This window comes from Salmo salar, chromosome ssa15 (assembly GCF_905237065.1).
Source record: "Salmo salar chromosome ssa15, Ssal_v3.1, whole genome shotgun sequence".
NCBI classification, from domain to species: Eukaryota; Metazoa; Chordata; class Actinopteri; order Salmoniformes; family Salmonidae; genus Salmo; species Salmo salar.
Window position 1 is genome coordinate 80,870,515 of NC_059456.1, and position 18,283 is coordinate 80,888,797.

The 18,283-nt window shown below is 41.3% G+C and overlaps 1 protein-coding gene across 4 annotated transcripts in view; it reads left to right on the plus strand.

The window, feature by feature from the left end:
- LOC106572005 (E3 ubiquitin-protein ligase MIB2) overlaps window positions 1-18,283 on the plus strand; it is a 100,668-nt gene that overhangs the window by 50,521 nt on the left and 31,864 nt on the right. For 3 of the 4 annotated variants that reach the window (XM_014145695.2, XM_014145696.2, XM_014145694.2), the window contains exons 4-5: window positions 13,775-13,881; window positions 17,311-17,505. In XM_014145695.2, the coding sequence (XP_014001170.1) occupies window positions 13,775-13,881; window positions 17,311-17,505 (302 nt within the window). Of the gene's footprint in view, window positions 1-12,673; window positions 13,027-13,774; window positions 13,882-17,310; window positions 17,506-18,283 lie in introns of those variants that run through there. The other variant, XM_014145697.2, reaches the window with a different exon arrangement.

The window sequence follows — 18,283 nt, forward strand, 5'->3', positions numbered from 1 at the left end:
AACTAGGGCCTGTCGAACTTGCCTTGTTGATAGAGCTGTTAAGAAGGCAGAGTAACGCATTATTATGGACAGACTTCTCCCCATCTTAGCTACTGTTGTATCAATATGTTTTGAAGATAACAGTTTATAATCCAGGGTTACTCCAAGCAGTTTAGTCACCTCAACTTGCTCAATTTCCACATTATTTAGTTGAGGTTTTGGGTTTAGTGAATAATTTGTCCCAAATACAATGCTTTTAGTTTTTGAAATATTTACCACAAACTTATTCCTTGCCACCCATTCTGTAACTGTAGCTTTTTGTTAAATGTTGCATTTATTTCAGTCGCTGTAGTAGCTGACACGTATACTGTTGAGTCATCCGTATACATAGACACACTGGCTTTACTCAAAGATTGAAAAAAAGTAAGGGGCCTAGACAGCTGCCCTGGGGAATTCTGATTCTACCTGGATTATGTTGGATAGACTTCCATTAAAGAACACACTCTGTGTTCTGTTAGACAGGTAACTCTTTATCCACAATATAGCTGGGGGTGTAAAGCCATAACACATATGTTTTTCCATCCCCAGACTATGATCGATAATGTCAAAAGCCACACTGAAGTCTAACAAAACAATCTTTTCATAAATTTCTCTCAGCCAATCATCAGTCATTTATGTGAGTGATGTGCTTGTTGAATGTCCTTCCCTTTTAAGCATGCTGAAAGTATGTTATCAATTTGTTTATTGTAAAATAGCATTGTATCTGGTCAAACACCATTTTCTTCTAAAAGTTTACTAAGCGTTGGTAATGGGCAGATTGGTTGGCTAATTGAGCCAGTAAAAGGGGCTTTACTATTCTTAGGTAGCGGAATGACTTTTGCTTCCCTCCGGGCCTGAGGGCACACACTTTCTAGTATGCTTAAATTTAAGATAGGGCAGATAGGAGTGGCAATATTGTCCGCTATTATCCTCAGTAATTTTCCATCCAAGTTGATAGACAACAATAGTTTTTTCACCTCTTCCACACTCACTTTACAGAATTCAAATTTACAATGCTTGTCTTTCATATTTTGGTCAAATATACTTGGATGTGTAGTGTCAGCATTTGTTGCTGACATGTCATCCATAAGTTTTCTAATCTTGCCAATGAAAAAATAATTAAAGCAGTTGGCAATATCAGTGGGTTCTGTGATGAATGCAGCATCTTTTTGGCCAAAATTGTATTTAAGGTGCTCTAAAGCTTTTTACTATCATTCTTTGATAGTGTAGTTTCTTCTTATTTTTATTCAGTTTAGTCATGATTTCATGATTGTTTTTTAGGTTTTTTTTATACATGATTTCTCAATGTGCAGTAGATTTGCCAATCACTTACAGCCAGACTTATTTTCCATCCCTCTCACCCATACAATTTGTCAATTCCTCATCAATCCACGGGGATTTAACTTTTTTTACAGTAATTTTCTTAATGGGTGCATGCTTATTAGTAACTGGAATAAGCAATTTCATAAAGTGCTGAATTTGGTTGCTTTTCATTACACACCACAGACCAACAAATAGTCTTTACATCAACAACATAGGAATCACTACAAAATGTATTTTATGACCTTTTACACACTATTAGGCCCAGCCTTTGGAACTTTGGTTTTCCTAGATATGGCTACTATATTGTCATCACGACATACAATGGATTTGGGTACTGCTTTAAGACCAATTTCTGCAGCATTAGTAAAGATGTGATCAATACATGTTGATTTTTATTCCTGGGCTGTTTGTAACTACCCTAGTAAGTTGACTGATAACCTGAGCCAGGTTGCAGGCAGTAGTTATAGTTGGAAGCTTTCTCTTCAGTGGACAGCCTGATGAAAGCCAGTCAATATTTAAAACACCCAGAAAATATTCCTCTCTGTTAATACATTATCAAGCATTTCATACATGTTATCCGGATACTGACCATTACCAGTTGGTGGTCTATACAGTGGTTCCTCCTTTTAAAAGTTGCGAGCTTGCACCGCAGGACTTAGAGGTACCCAGCGTCACGGCTTCATTGCCCCAGACCACCACAAGGGGGAGTTGGAGCACTCATTATGCATTTGGGTCCCAAGGTTTTTATATGACCAATCATATCGAGTGGTTCCAATGATGAATTTTGACGCGAGCCACCCTTGCCTTGTGGCGTTCTTCAACAAAGATAACTGACAAAACATTACGGTGGAACCAGATGTAAGTTGTTATAACATCATAATGAGTCAAGCAAAACATTTACAATTGAGAGGAATATGTTACTTAATGTAGAGACAAATGTTTGCGCATATTTTTTTGTCATAAAGTTAACTTGCTAAATAGCGTAAATTATCTGACTAGGTAACATTAGCCAGTTAGCTAGTGTTAGGAGAATGAATTTGTAATTCATGTTGTTTAATGTTTTAGGGACTCCTGAGAACCAGCAAACCAGGCTGTCGTCTTGTGAAACAGTGGATGTAAAGAACCTAGCTAGCTAAAGCATTTACTGCAAATTGAATGTACACTTGTGTAAGCTTGCCTTGCAGCTGAAGTAACTAGCTAACTATTTACTTGCTTATTGTGTAGTGGAGGATAAAAATAACTTTATGCCTATGGATGTGTAGCTAGCTACAGTATGTAGCCGATATGTGTATGGACCCTAAAACGTTAGGTTCTGGACTAATATTCATACCAATCTATGAACCTCAGCTATCATAGTTGTTGTATCAACTTCAAGCCTGAATGGCATTAATGAAGCCTATGTGTAACCGGTGTAAAATGGCTAGCTAGTTAGCGGGGTGCGCGCTAATAGCGTTTCAAGCGGTGACGTCACTCGCTCTGAGACCTTGAAGTAGTTGTTCCCCTTGCTCTGCAAAAGCCGCAGCTTTTAGGAGCGATGGGTAATGGATGCTTCAAGGGTGGCTGTTGTCGATGTGTGCAGAGGGTCCCTGGTTCGAGCCCAGGTAGGGGCAAGGAGAGGGACGGAAGCCATACTGTTACATATGGATAGAGTAGAATATAATAACTTTATTGTGCCAAGGATGCAAGTCCTATTTACACATGTACTGTAGTTATTACCACGCATAAGATTCCCACATTGTAGCCTGTACATTGAATATGTTCACTGATCATGTACTCTTCCTTGGAAAATAAAGTTGTGGTTCATATGTGAATCTCTGAGACATTTATTTTTCAGTCATATCAAACTCAATTATTTGAATGCTGCTGTGTCTGCATGTATGTATTAAATTATACACTTAAACAGTGTTTACTGCTCCTGGAACATCAATGATTACACATTGTAGCTAATTGACTAGAAACATGATTGATTTGTAATTCATATATATACACAAAAAGAAATATGCATCTCTAACTCCCTTCATCTGCATTAATCTGAGGACACAGGATAGTATTTCAATGAGATACTTCATTTCAACCAGTGGAGAATGTGAAACGCTTTATTGAAAGAAGTTCATTAATCAGGTGTTAGAAATACATAAATGCATTATAATTATGATAATTGTAATATTCTAAATACAAGTGTACTTCAATGCACATATGGTGTGCATTATAAAATGAGGTGGGGAGAGAGGCGTAGAAGACTGAAAGGGAAAGAGGTAAGAACAACGGCAGACAGCATATGATTCATGAATTACAGTGCTACCCTAATATTCTCTCAGTTCATCACAATTGCGGTGTCTCCTAACCAGCCTTGGGCCCCCAGTTGGCCCGAAGGTTATCTTAAGAGCGGGTGAGGTGGCGATGACGGGACTGGCTTCCTCTCTTACATCAAAACATACCTGCAGACGAGAGAGCATTATTTAGCCTTGTTTTTTTTTATTCTAACACGGTCAGTCATCTTATATCAGGAGGTGAAATACAAAACTGACCTTGTCATGAACTCTGGGACTACTACATCTCTGTCTGTATTTTAATTTGAAGCATCTCTTTTAATAATACTTCCTGTTGACCCGACCAAGTGACAGCTCACCTATGATCCTGCTGTGCCCTCTGTGTCAGCCAGTTCAGATGCGGGAGGGGTTCACAAAAACAGCTGATATAACCTAGAGGATTTAGGGAGATGGGGGAGAGGGATGAATTGATGTCCACACTACTAAGTGGCTACAGAGTACTTTATGCTGAAAAACAGACACGTGAGGACAAACAATAGAAGATAATGTCAATAGAAGATACTGTATGTGACGCAGACACCTATTGGAGTGTACCTGAAATATTTAAATATAGGGGGCTATGTGTCTCACCACTTGGTTATTGCAAGGCTAACCCCCAGGGAAATCATGACTTGGCAGCAACAGATAGTCCAGTGAAAATGGCTGTGTTTGTGTGGTGTAAATCTGAAAATTAGCAGCTGACACCTTAAGTTTTTTTATTTTTATTAATGCATGTGAGACAGGTTCCATGTACAACAAGACAGGCAGAGATGGAGAAAAAGAACACAGAATGGTCTAATTACCTCTGGTTATGGACACTTTTGCCAGCAATAAAGCTTCCACGGCCTGTTCCTCGGACAGTGAACATCTGGCAATATCTACATTTTCGAAACCTTGGTCAGCTCGCTCTCCGAAAGTAAAGAAAACAGCTTATTTTTTATAGATATGAAAACAGTAACTGAGATATGACCATTCAATCTAAAGCAGCAGATGTCATTTTTAGGATACGTCAATACAGCCCAGTGCTGCTTACCTGAGATGCCATCTTACATTTACATTTTACATTTTAGTCATTTAGCAGACGCTCTTATCCAGAGCGACTTACAGTAGTGAATGCATACATTCCATACAATTTCATACATTTTCATACATTTCTTTGCTGGTGTCCGCTTTGACATCCTTTGTCGGAAAAAAGTTGCTTTCAGAACAACTATTTTTGATTGAAAATAAGGTTTTGCTCTCGACAAAAAGACACAAATGTACCTTCATAGCATATAACAGTTTGCCTGTGAATAACCCCACCTTCATACAAACGTGCTACTGTATGCAGAATTCTTGATGCACAACCGAAGATGCTGCCATATCCTGCCAGCACGCCCACAAGCGAGCCACTCATGAGCAGAATGATGACGCGTGGAAGAGGGAAAGGAATGAGATGGGAACAGCAATTTGTTGCAAGTTGGGGAGGAGGGATAATAGCTGAACAATAGACTATTCAATCTTTACTAAAGAATAGAATAATAGCCGAGCTAGGTGTGAAAACCCCCCCTCAGATCACAGACCGGATTTGCCCTAACGACCAAGGGGTAGCTTGCTACTCGATGTAATGACTTCAAAGAAGTTACCTTACATGTTATGTTGGCTGACAATTTGTTAGCTACGCTGTCCTTACGAACCACATACTGGTACATACTGCTGTAATGATATGCTATGTTAGCTAGCTACCTAACGTTAGTAGTTATACATCAAACTTGCCAATATATTAACTATAGGCTATCTAACTACCCAACGTTTATTGACTTGATTATTCTCGTCATTCTTAGCTTAGCTAAATGGCTTAGTCATTGTGCTTTCTCCAATGGACATTCGGGTGCTTTCGTAAATTCGCTCTGGCTATCTATAGGCTGGACAATAGAACGAGTCAAAATTCACCCAAGGCTGAATAGCAGCTTAAGAAAGTTGGCTAAACTGGAACACTAGCGCGAACAAAACAACGTGAGCAGGTCTCATTGCCAACAATAGCGAAGCAGGCATTGTTGAACAATAAGCTGGGAATAGAACGTTCGGAAGGCGAGTTGGTGCCACGGTGCTCAATAGAACTAATAGGAGCTGGCAGGGTGAAAAATGCACTAAAATAAGGCCTGTTTTTTCACGATTACTTCAAAATGACGGCAAGCAACTGGGAAATATGGTCATATTATGAAACGGGGCTCCACAGCGGATGCAGTTAACTCGTTTTTATCAGAAAATAACGTTGTAAAAAAATTAATGTGTTTCATGAATTTACAAACTGACAATTTTTCTTTGAATGGAAACACCATAATATTAATCAATTTAATTAAGCCAAATTTGTTAATCAATCCAATATACTATGTTATTACAAAAAATTGTTTTAAATTCTCTGGTAATGCCAATACAGAATACTATCAAATGCTTCTCAAAGATGCCCTCTGGTGGTCAAACTAGCAATAACTTGCAGTAACAGAAGAAATGGCTGAGAATGAAATGATGTGCCACAGAATGCTGCAGCAGCATGTAGGGTGTGCCGCAGTATGACGCAACTTTTAAAGGAGGAACCACAGTAGCAGCATCCCACCAGAATGGGTTTAAGGTGAGACAGATTAACATATAGCCATATTACTTCAACAGTAAGCTTTACAGAAATGTGGTTCTGAATATAAATGTCCACACCTCCACCTTTGGCATTTCTGTCTTTTCTGTAGATCTTATGTATTGCTACCACTGTATCATCAAAGGTATTATCTAAGTGAGTTTCAGAGATGATCAGAATATGAACATCATCTGTTACTAGCAAATTATTGATTTCATTAACCTTGTTTCTTAAGCTACATATGTTAACGTGGGCTATTTTTAGCACTTTTATGGGATGCTTGATTGTTTTGCTTTACTGTGAAGTTTAGCAGAGGTGGACATGCTCATGTTATTTATGTTAGTGCAGGGTGAGCTGCACACAGTGGACTTCCTACTAGAGCACACTGCCTCAGTGCTAACATTATAAATCTGGTTCATAGGCATATGATTACTGCATATAATAGTTGTGGGATCAGCAGAGGCATTCGGGGCAGTAAGAGGGACATACATTAGGTTACTTACATTGTCTTCCAACTCCCCTGGGATAATGTACATTTTCTCAAGCATTATGACTACTCAGTGACCCAACGGTAAGGATTAAATGAGCTGGGCTTGGGTCATTGATAAGCAATTGTCTCAACGCAGCCATATAAGGCTGTGAAAGGACCCAGGAACCCAAAGGATTTGGTTGGATCCCATCCTCCTTGTAATGTAAGCTTTGTTTCCAGAAGGTATCAAAATTGTCAATAAATGTTGACACCCACACAGCTCCAATAGCCTCGTAGCCAGTTATGGAGGGCTAAAAGTCTGCTGAAGTATGGGATGTTTGTTGGTGTCAAGTTGTGACCAAATCAGTTCTTTAAAATCCATCTTCAGCTGTTCTGAGCTGCCCTTCATAATGTCATTAAATCCCACATTAACCTCTTACATCTAGACGTTCCGCTAGCGGAACACCTGCTCCAATATCCAATGATAGGCGTGGCGCGAATTACAAATTCCTCAAAAATCCCAAAACTTCAATTTTTCAAACATATGACTATTTTACACCATTTTAAAGACAAGACTCTCCTTTATCTAACTATACTGTCCGATTTCAAAAAGGCTTTACAGCGAAAGCAAAACATTAGATTATGTCAGCAGAGTACCCAGCCAGAAATGATCAGACACCCATTTTTCAAGCTAGCATATAATGTCACAAAAAACAAAACCACAGCTAAATGCAGCACTAACCTTTGATGATCTTCATCAGATGTCAACCCTAGGACATTGTTATACAATACATGCATGTTTTGTTCAATCAAGTTCATATTTATATCAAAAACCAGCTTTTTACATTAGCATGTGACGTTCAGAACTAGCATTCCCACCGAACACTTCCGGTGAATTTACTAAATTACTCACGATAAACGTTCACAAAAAAACATAACAAATATTTTAGGAATTATAGATACAGAACTCCTTTATGCAATCGAGGTGTCCGATTTTAAAATAGCTTTTCGGTGAAAGCACATTTTGCAATATTCTGAGTAGATAGCCTGGCCATCATGGCTAGCTATTTTGACACCCACCAAGTGTGGTACTCACCAAACTCCGATTTACTATAAGAAAAATTGGATTACCTTTGCTGTTCTTCGTCAGAATGCACTCCCAGGACTTCTACTTCAATAACAAATGTTGGTTTGGTTCAAAATAATCCATAGTTATATCCAAATAGCGGCGTTTTGTTCGTGCGTTCAAGACACTATCCGAAGGGTAAAGAAGGGTGACGCGCCCGGCGCGTTTCGTGACAAAAAAATTCAAAATATTCCATTACCATACTTCGAAGCATGTCAAACACTGTTTAAAATCAATTTTTATGCGAATTTTCTCGTAAAAAAGCGATAATATTCCGACTGGGAAACCCTGTTTTTGTTCAAAGACGGAAAAATTAAAACATGGAGTCTCCTCGTGCACGCGCCCCCAGTCTCATTGTTCTCAGATCGACCACTATCCAAATGCGCTACTGTTTTTCAGCCATGGCCTGCAGAGTCATCATTCCCCGTTCTGCCGCCTTCTGAGAGCCTATGGGAGCCGTAGGAAGTGTCACGTTACAGCAGAGATCCTCAGTTTTCAATAAAGAGAGTGTAGAAGGCCAAGGAATGGTCAGAGAGGGCACTTCCTGTAAGGAATCTTCTCAGGTTTTGGCCTGCCAAATGAGTTCTGTTATACTCAGACACCATTCAAACAGTTTTAGAAACTTTGTAGTGTTTTCTATCCAAAGCTAATAATTATATGCATATTCTAGTTTCTGGGCAGGAGTAATAATCAGATTAAATCGGGTACGTTTTTTATCCGGCCGTGAAAATACTGCCCCCTATCCATAATAGGTTAACTATGATAGACTCAATTTCCTGATGCTGGTTTAAAATGTTGGGAGCAGCTGATTGACGTCCTGTGCTCCTGGATAGCAGCAAGTTTTTGTTGCTCCAGGGACATTTCTCACCAGTGAACTGCCCTATACAACGGCTGGAGAAGGGAATGGCGAAATCCGGCCATTCCCACCCGTCACAATTCTTTGAGTCTTTCTCGGGCCCACGAGAAGCAGGATAGCGTATACCCTCTGCTCCCGGTGATAGTTCCAGACCTCCCACAGCAGGCCATGCCCCATCAGATCCAGAGAGAGGGAAAGGAGCCGAACTCGACAACGAAGCTACTGCTGGAGTCAGCGTAGTTGGAGTCAGCACCGCCGTCACAGACACAAGCAATCCCAGTGATGAAGGCGCAGGTAGATCAGTCACCAATGCAGCGAAGCTATTCCTTATGTTAATCTGCTCCAAACCTCTCGCAGTCACTTCCGTCCGCTTAGCATCATGCCGCTACCTTTTGATTTCCACTACTTGTGACATGGGACCAGCACTGATTGGAACACTTTTCTTGCTGTTCTCCATCTACTTCACTACAGGATGGAGAAGAAAAAGCAGATGGAGACGATTTCCTTGGCAGGCAAGTTTCAGGTAGCACAGGCCATTCGGATAGGTATAGATGACGAGGCTGGGAAACATCCATCAGGCCCGAGCTGCGTCCAGCCATATGAGTTAAGAGTTACAATTTGCGTTTTCCCCATAAATTCACGCAGAATTGAGCTTTGTTTGCTATGCATAGCCATCTCATTCCTGTAATCGTCCTCTAGCAAACAATTGCTGCATTGGAACTCCGGATTGTCAATATTGTCCCGGACAAGAGCGTAATAAACACAGCTTCTACAGCCCTGGAAACGTTCGTTAGTAATTCCAGGCGACGCGGGCTCCATTGCAACCTAGCAACTGTAGCTAGCTAGTTGGTAGCAGGTGTTGACACAGGTATCTGAGTTTATTGAGTTCTGAAGTTTTCGGCGTAGAGTCGGTGTCCTCCGACAGCAACTGGTGGGGATACACAAGAAGCACAATGAGGGGCTATACTGATCAGAATTTGGGATCACACTCACTCACACACTGGAAATAAGCATTTTCCTTTAGCTTGTGCTATTGCGAGCATTGTACGAGTTCCCTTCGGTAGTCTAGCTCACTCTTTGGGGGGCGGAGTGTGTCATCAACAGGTGTTGATGTATTTCTTGGCCATTTAGATTGAAAAACAACCTAGCTTATGAACAATCTTTGAGTTTCAACTGCAAGTGAAGAGAAGACAATGCTGCTATTAGTTTGTCTCTCTCCCCTTCCAGGCAATGTAATCAAATCATGAGCGATTTTGACATGGGTATTGGTCAGGAGTTGGCATTTGGTGTAACAAGCGGTTTTAAGCACATTCCAAAATGTCACATTATAGTCAACAGGTCCCTAACCCTTTTCTGGCTTATGTGGGCAGAGAGACAGTTGGTCAGGCAGGATTAGACATTTAATCTCTACTAAATCTGTTTTGGATAGTGTTCCCCCCCCCCCCCCTTACATATTTTGTCCAGTGGTATCTGGACCCATAAATCCCATAAAGCGGTGTTTATAATCTGGCTGAACCGTATTGGTGAACATCATCCATCCTAATATACCAACTCAGGAAGTCCTGCAGTATAAACCAGCATTGTTTAATTCAGGCAATGCAAATAGTCTGGGTAGCCATTTGATTAGCTGTTCAGGAGTCTTATGGCTTGTGGATAGAAGCTGTTTAGAAGCCTCTTGGACCTAGACTTGATGCTCCGGTAGTGCTTGCTGTGTGGTAGCAGAGAGATCAGTCTATGACTAGGGTGGCTGGAGTCTTTGACAATTTTCAGGGCCTTCCTCTGACACCGCCTTGTATAGAGGTCCTGGATGGCAGGAAGCTTGGCCCTGGTGATGTACTGGGCCGCACGCACTACCCTCTGAAGTGCCTTGCGGTCGGAGGCCGAGCAGTTGCCATACCAGGCAGCGATGCAACCCGTCAGGATGCTCTTGATGGTGCAGCTTTCAAACCTTTTGAGGATCTGAGGACCCATGAGGACCCCCAAATCTTTTCAGTCTCCTGAGGGGAAAAACACAAATTCCTATGGTTTAGGGTTTCAAATAACACTATGTGAAAGCAATATTTTTTTTGAAACAAATGTTGCATTTTTTTTCTCGTTATAGCCAGCTTGATAGCAATGTGAAAATTTTTGTGTCAATCTGTTGCAGCTCAAGTCGACTACAAAACCCACAATGCAATGCTCTCTCTGGCTGACTGGCTAGTAGCTACATACAATAATACAAAAGTAAGCCTGTGAAGTAGCTAGCTAGCTGTAAAATCACCTAAGCAAACTGCGCTATTAATTTAGGAGTCTACAATCTCACCATGTTGAACATGCCTGCAGTTCGTCTGTCTGCGCGCAAAATGCAAATGTTACCATGGCAACAACATCCCTTTTCCACAGACACACAGGGCGCATTGGCTGATAGTACTTGAAGGAAAAACCGAGTTGAATAATTTGGTACACTGTTTAGATTGAGCACATCTGAGGGCAATATATACTTCGTCATGACGATATAAATGGATTGGATGTGTTCTAGACAAGTATGCTCATTGGCCGATTAGGTGATCTGGAGTGCAGGTAATTGTTTTAATGTGATATTGCGTTATCCCCTATCTTCATTGTTCAAATCAAGTTTTATTGGTCACATACACATGGTTAGCAGATGTAGTGAAATGCTTGTTCAGGACCTTATACAGTGCCTTCGGAAAGTATTCAGACCCCTTGACTTTTTCCAGATTTTGTTACGTTACAGCCTTATTCTAAAATTGATTAAATAAAAACAATTCCTCAGAAATCCACACACTACTCCACAATGACAAAGCGAAAATAGGTTTTTATACATTTTTGCAAATATATTAAAATAAAAAACAGATGCCTTTTATTTACAGAAATATTCAGACCATTTGCTGTGAGACTCGAAATTGAGCTCAGATGCATCCTGTTTCCATTTGATCATCCTTGATGTTTCTACAACTTCACTGGAGTCCAACTGTGGTAAATTCAATTGATTGGACATGATTTGGTTAGGCACAAACTTGTCTATGTAAGGTCCCACAGTTGACAGTGCATGTCAGAGCAAAAATCAAGCCATGAGGTCAAAATAATTGTCCGTAGAGCTCCGAGACAGGATTGTGTCGGCACAGTCAGGGGAAGGGTACCAAAACATTTCTGCAGCATTGAAAGTCCCCAAGAACACGGTGGCCTCCATCATTCTTAAGTGGAAGAAGTTTGGAACCATCAAGACTCTTCCGAGAGCTAGCCCCCCGGCCAAACTGAGCAATCGGGAAGAAGGGCCTTGGTCACGGAGTTTACCAAGAATGGTCAGTCTGTCACAGTTCCTCTGTAGAGATGGGATAGCCTTCCAAAAGGACAACCATCTCTGCAGCACCACACCAATCAGGCCTTTATGGTAGAGTGGCCAGACAGAAGACACTTCTCTGTAAAAGGCACATGACAGCCCGCTTGGAGTTTGCCAAAAGGCACCTAAAGACTCTCAGAACATGAGAAACAAGATTCTCTGGTCTGATGAAACCAAGATTGAACTCTTTGGAGGAAAAAAATGTAATCACGTAACAATGTGAAAAAAGTCAAGGGGTCTGAATACTTTCCAAAGGCACTGTAGGTATAAGTTCCTACACGATTTCCTGATTTCACAGACTGAAAAAAAAACATATTTTACCCACTGATAGAACATCGGCTTTCACCAAATTAACAGATGTATGATTTTTATTTACGGGGGTGGATTATCATGTCAAGGGCCATATGTTGTGTCTCCTTGGTGATGCGGGTGTATTCTTGGAACACACACATTCTTAGCTGTGCTCTCTGACAGCCTGCTTCCTGATTGCCCTGCTGTCTTGGGATTAGGCCTCAAAGCTCTGCTTTTAGACACGCCACCTCACCTCCCCACTGTCCCAACTCCGGCCATACGGCCCACACTGGGATTTACTGTCAGTCTGCAGTAAGCCCCCAAGAAGCAAAGGTGCCACAGGCTTCTTTTTCTATAGGGCCCCAGTGCCTCACAAGTTGACCCGATGCGTTCGGAAGATAACCATGACTAGCTTCGTAAATGTACCCGTTTGCGTTGATGGACTATGACGCCCCTGTGCAGCCGAATGGGGAGCAACGCGTAGGAGTAGCAAAGCCTCTCTTTATCCAAGAGGAAGACTGCCCAGTAGATGGTTGTTTTACTTTGATTATAGTGGATTCAAGTCGCCTGTCTCTCGCCAAGCTGCATGGCAGAATGAAACCTGGATGCTGACCTTGCTGAGAAAGTATGGGAATAGGCAGTTCCTTTGCCCCTTTGAGATCTGACCAAATCTTTACCATAAGGTATGTCTCCTCCTAGACCCCCCACCCTCCCCTTCTGATTTCTTAAGAATTTGATGTAACTGCCTGCCTGCCTGAAACTGTCAAACAAGTTCTGGTATTTGGCAACCATATTCTGCTTGGTTGTGTTGTTGACATGAGATTGATGTCCTCTATTGAGAGGTTAATGGTTTCGCAGCATGAGTTTTCAGTTTATGATGCCTCTCAGCCCTCAGCGATGCTGAACGACCCGTCAAAAACAAAGACCTTTCTTTGATTTAGACGAGCAATCGAGCACATGTACGCCATCTCCCCTTGGCAAGGACCCACCACATAAAACCTCCTTTGTCTCCCCACCACCCTTACTGATTCAAGTGTTCTCAGTAACATAGCCCGAACGTTGTTGTATCTTATGGCCCTTTAACTTTCTGGCTAGTGTGTGTGACCTACTGTAGTGTGTCTTTAAGCCAGAGAGTGTTAAATGTGGCCTGTTTGCCTGTGGGACTTAGTGGAATTTAATGTAGGCCAGACGGTTGGCTTACGTATTCGAGAAAGCTATACGTTTTAGAGGGTTTTAGCTTGTGTTTTTCTGGTGGCCGATAAGCGATGCATTTGGAACAATCTGTCGGTCAGTGGTTTTCGGTTCCAAAATTGGACAATGTCATTTGGACAGAACATTCTGCATACACTCTGTTGTATAACAAGTCATAATGCTGTTTTCCTGCCATAGTGCTTTATGGAGAATGTGGTTTGTACTTTTTGCCTTTCACAGAGTGTGCTTGGCCCCGAGGCAGAATCTCCCACGGATCATCCTCAAAGGAATATTCCAGGGGGTGAAAGTGGTACGCGGACCCGACTGGGACTGGGGAAACCAAGACGGTGAGTGAGGGAGTGAGCAGAACAATCCATCCATACCGACCAGGGACTTTTGTGTACCAGTGTGGCAGCGTTGATTTTCAATCTGTTTCACCGTGACCCCATAACTTTAGAGACGATGGAATCTTATTACCTACAATGTGACAGTTTGAACTGGTGTGTTTGTGCTTAGTGCTTCAGGATTTTCCCCCAACCCACAAGAATCTCATTGAGTGTGTTTAACAGATGTTTCTTAAAGAGCTGTGTTCATATGAGCAAGTTTTATTTTCCCTTTCGTACCGTTTCCCCTCTAGTGTAGCGGAATATACAAAGAAGTCACGTGAATTCTAATTATAGCATGTGCTGCAACTCCGGACAGGACAAAATGGTCTTTGGGGTTATTTAATGTTTTGGGACGTGGTTTTCAAGAGTCAAGATAATTTGGCTCTCAATGGCAAATCATTAGTGAAGAAACAGATTTGCCATACAAATACGAATGTAACTATTTGCAGAATCTCCATCTATGGGAAGTTTGATGATTGCTCCTGTTTCTTTCCATTTCAAAACCATTAAATATCATTGCCTTTAGGGATGGCAAAATCTATCATTAGCTCTTTCTATTACCTCATGTGGGGTCAGAACCCGGGAATGGCATTGTGTCTTTTCTGTGCTAAAGCACTGGCGAATGAGTCAAAATGTCCTTTTGGTGTCTTTGAAAGTTAACCCCTGGGGTCTAAGTCAGTCATCATCAGTCTTTAATCAGAGTGTGGTAAGTGCATAGGGACATTCTTGGCATGGTCAGCAGAGAGCCTGTCACTTTCCATGAGTCCTATCCTGTTGTTACCTGGCAGGCTGTGTAATCCTTGATGATTTTGTAATCCTTGATGTAACCTGCATAACCTAAACTATACAATGCCAGGCTCTCGCTTTGTGGTGGAAACTGAACGTAGTATTTGATGACATTTGAACTTGAAGACTGTCAGTAAGTAGTAAAGTAGAAACGTATCGTGGTGGTTAGTAAATCAATGTATTTTATTATACTTTCACTCGTGTTTGGTTACAGTAGTCTAAGAATGTCAGTGGTGCTAGCCCCAGCCTGTAAGTATGCTTTGTTTTGTGTTCTGTTTATTAGAATTTTTTTCACTTCTAGCCAGAATCAAAGGGATGATTGGCCAAACCTTGTTGAAAGATGGCCAATGTTCACTGTCTGTTCAGATTACAGTGCCTTCAGAAAGTATTCAAACACCTTGACTTATTCCACATTTTGTTGTTACAGCCTGAATTCTAAATCGATGAAAAAGCTTTTTTCCCCCAGACACCTACACACAATACCCCATAATGACAAAGTGAAAACGTGGTTTTAGAAATGTAAGGAAATGTATAGACCATTAAATATAAAAATCTCATTTACATAAGTATTCACACCCCTGAGTTTATACTTTGTAATATCACCTTTTGCAGTGATTACAAAAGTGAGTCTTTGTGGGTAAGTCTCTAAGAGCTTTCCACACAAGAATTGTGCAACAGTTTACCATTATTATTTTCAAAATTCTTCAAGCTCTGTCAAATTGCTTGTTGATCGTTGCTAGACGAAGATTTTCAAGTATATTTAAGTCAAAACTGTAACTCGGCCACTCTGCTCCATTACGTTTCTTTTTTTTTTTTTTACCTGAAAAACTCCCCAGTCTTTAATGATTACAAGCATACCCATAACATAATGCAGACTCCACTATGCTTGAAAATATGGAGAGTGGTACTCAGTAACGTGTTGTTTTGGATTTAAAAACTAAGAATATCGAACAGGAAGTTAAAAAGAAGGCAGCTATGAATAAGTATACCAACATAGAAGATTTTAATAAAATGCTGGTTGGACTCGGATCAGGGGAGCCATTTGGACAACAAGGATTTCGACTCGGCTGACAAAGATTGTTTTCTCGAAGGACTGGATCCACTTTTAGATTTGTAAGTAAATTATTTTCATGACTTTATATAGCTAATTTACTATATGTATTTCATTTTTTTTATAAGTTGTCTGCTTTTTGTACTTTGTATTTAGTTTACATAGGCCTATGTGACAAGTAATTTCAATGTTATATAATTCCAATGTTTGCTGTTCTAAGTTTCATCCTTGTAACTTTAGAGAGGCCACTAAACTCTCATGGCCATTGTTTATTAGTGGTTCTCACCTGTGCCTTTGTCTCGAAGGTGTTACTGTTTGCATTGTGTGTGTGTGTGCGTGTTTCACACCTATGTGAGTCACTGTACAGAAAGTTTAGGCTTGGTGTTTTTACTTTACAGTAATGACGTTTTGTAAATTTAGTCAGCTGTAATTCTATGCGTCTTTCATCAATATGATGATGACGTTTGAGAGCCACCCCTCCCCAGCAAGCGCCCCCGCCGGTCAAGGTCTTCACCCCCCGCTGCTATGTCATTCACCCCGTGTGATGGTTCTACATCCACTTTTCATAGACCGCTTGAAAAAGAAAGTGCTTGTGGCACCATTCGTCCTAACATAATTGGTTTCCCCAAGACCAAGGTAAACGACATGACAAAGACAGTGGAGAGGGGGACCATACGTTGGATCAGGACTAACAAGCTACTTTTTCACTAGGGAAGTAACCTTGCTCACCACACAGCATAAGGCATTCAGTAACAACCATGTCTCAAGGAGGGTGAAAAGGGAATGATGTTTCTGTGAAGGACTACAATGCCAGCATGGGGGGTGTCAACCTATCTGATGGTCTGATAGGCTACTATCTGGGACTCCACAAGACCAGGAAGTTGTAGGAGACTTTTTTTTGAATGCTTTGTGGACATTGCTCGAGTAAATGCTTTCATTCTCCACAAGCAGATGGACAAATCAAAAGGTCAAACCCCTCTCACCCAGTTGGCCTTCCCGAGAGCAGCTGGTGTTGGAAATGGCTGAATTTGGGGCCCAAAGCAATCTCAGAACCATTTTTTATTATTATTTTGTATTTATTTTTTTCCCTTTATTTAACTAGGCAAGTCAGTTGTGAATACTTCCTGAAGGCACTATCTGATTGGTCTTTGAGCCTTTCTCCACATCCAGAGCACCAATTTGGAGTCACGATCCTCACTTGTTGTTTCTTGTTTTCAGTATGTGACGTGTTGAATTAGCTAAGTCTAGAATTGACAAGATTCCTTTAGCAGAGTATGGTCTGTGTGCTGTGTTCCCAGAAATGGGTTCAACATTTGGATGTGAAACATTGATGGGCACCATTTTCTGTTTAAAAATTGTGTCTTTTGAAGTGGCCTGTGCACGGAATCAAACTACACAAAATAAAATGATTGTGTTTCATATATTCACGCTAACTATTTCTCTTCTCACCATTCCAAATATTTCCCCAATAAGCCTATTTTTTAAATCTTGCTCTCCTCACTCTTTCTCTCCTCCCACACTTCTACACCGTGTGTGTGCGTGTGCGTGTGCAGGAGGAGAGGGTAAGGTTGGGAAGGTGGTGGACATCCGTGGCTGGGACACAGAGTCCGGTCGCAGTGTGGCCAGTGTCACCTGGTCCAATGGTACCACCAACGTCTACCGAATGGGTCACAAGGGCAAGGTAGACCTCAAATACGTGTCTGACGTCCAGGGAGGCTTCTACTACAAAGACCACCTACCAAAGCTCGGTATGAAACTAGGGGGATGTAGACATAAGTTTCTACCTGTTGTTAAGGAGACATGCTTGTTTTTGTCATTCTAGAAAATAGTATATGTATCCTTATAGATCAAGGGTGTCAAACTCATTTTGCCCCACGGGCTACCTGCGGTCTTCCCTGAGGTCAGGAGGGCCGCACTTAAAATGTATTATTTCCTCGCTGTCAAAATTTGCAAAAAATTGTCTATCCATCGCTTTTGGAATTTTGAATACTCTTGACTTTCTAGATTTAGTTTGGATGACTGTTAGCAAGCTGGACAGAGTAAAGAGATTTATAAATGTAGGTCCATTATAATTTCTACACTGTTTCGATTAGGTTTTAGTTATTTCAATGTCGATTCAGATTGTCTCCCCCCCCTCCAACAATTCATCTGGGCATGTTTGACACCCCTGCTATACACTGAGTAAATCAAACATTAGTAACACCTTTCCCCCCCCACCCCCTTTGGCTTTCAGAACAGCCTTAATTTGTCTGGACATGGACTCTAAGGTGTCGAAAGCGTTCCCCAGGGATGCTGGCCCGTGTTGACTCCGTTGCTTCCCACAGTTGTGTTAAGTTGGCTGGATGTCCTTTGCATAGTGGACCTTTCTTGTTATACACAGGAAACTGTTGAGCGTGTAAAACCCAGCAGCATTGCAGTTCTTGACACACTGTTGCGCCTGGCACCTACTACCATGCACATTTACCCTCTGAATGGCACACATACATCAATGCCCAATTACCTCGGGGCTTAAAAATCCTTCTTTAA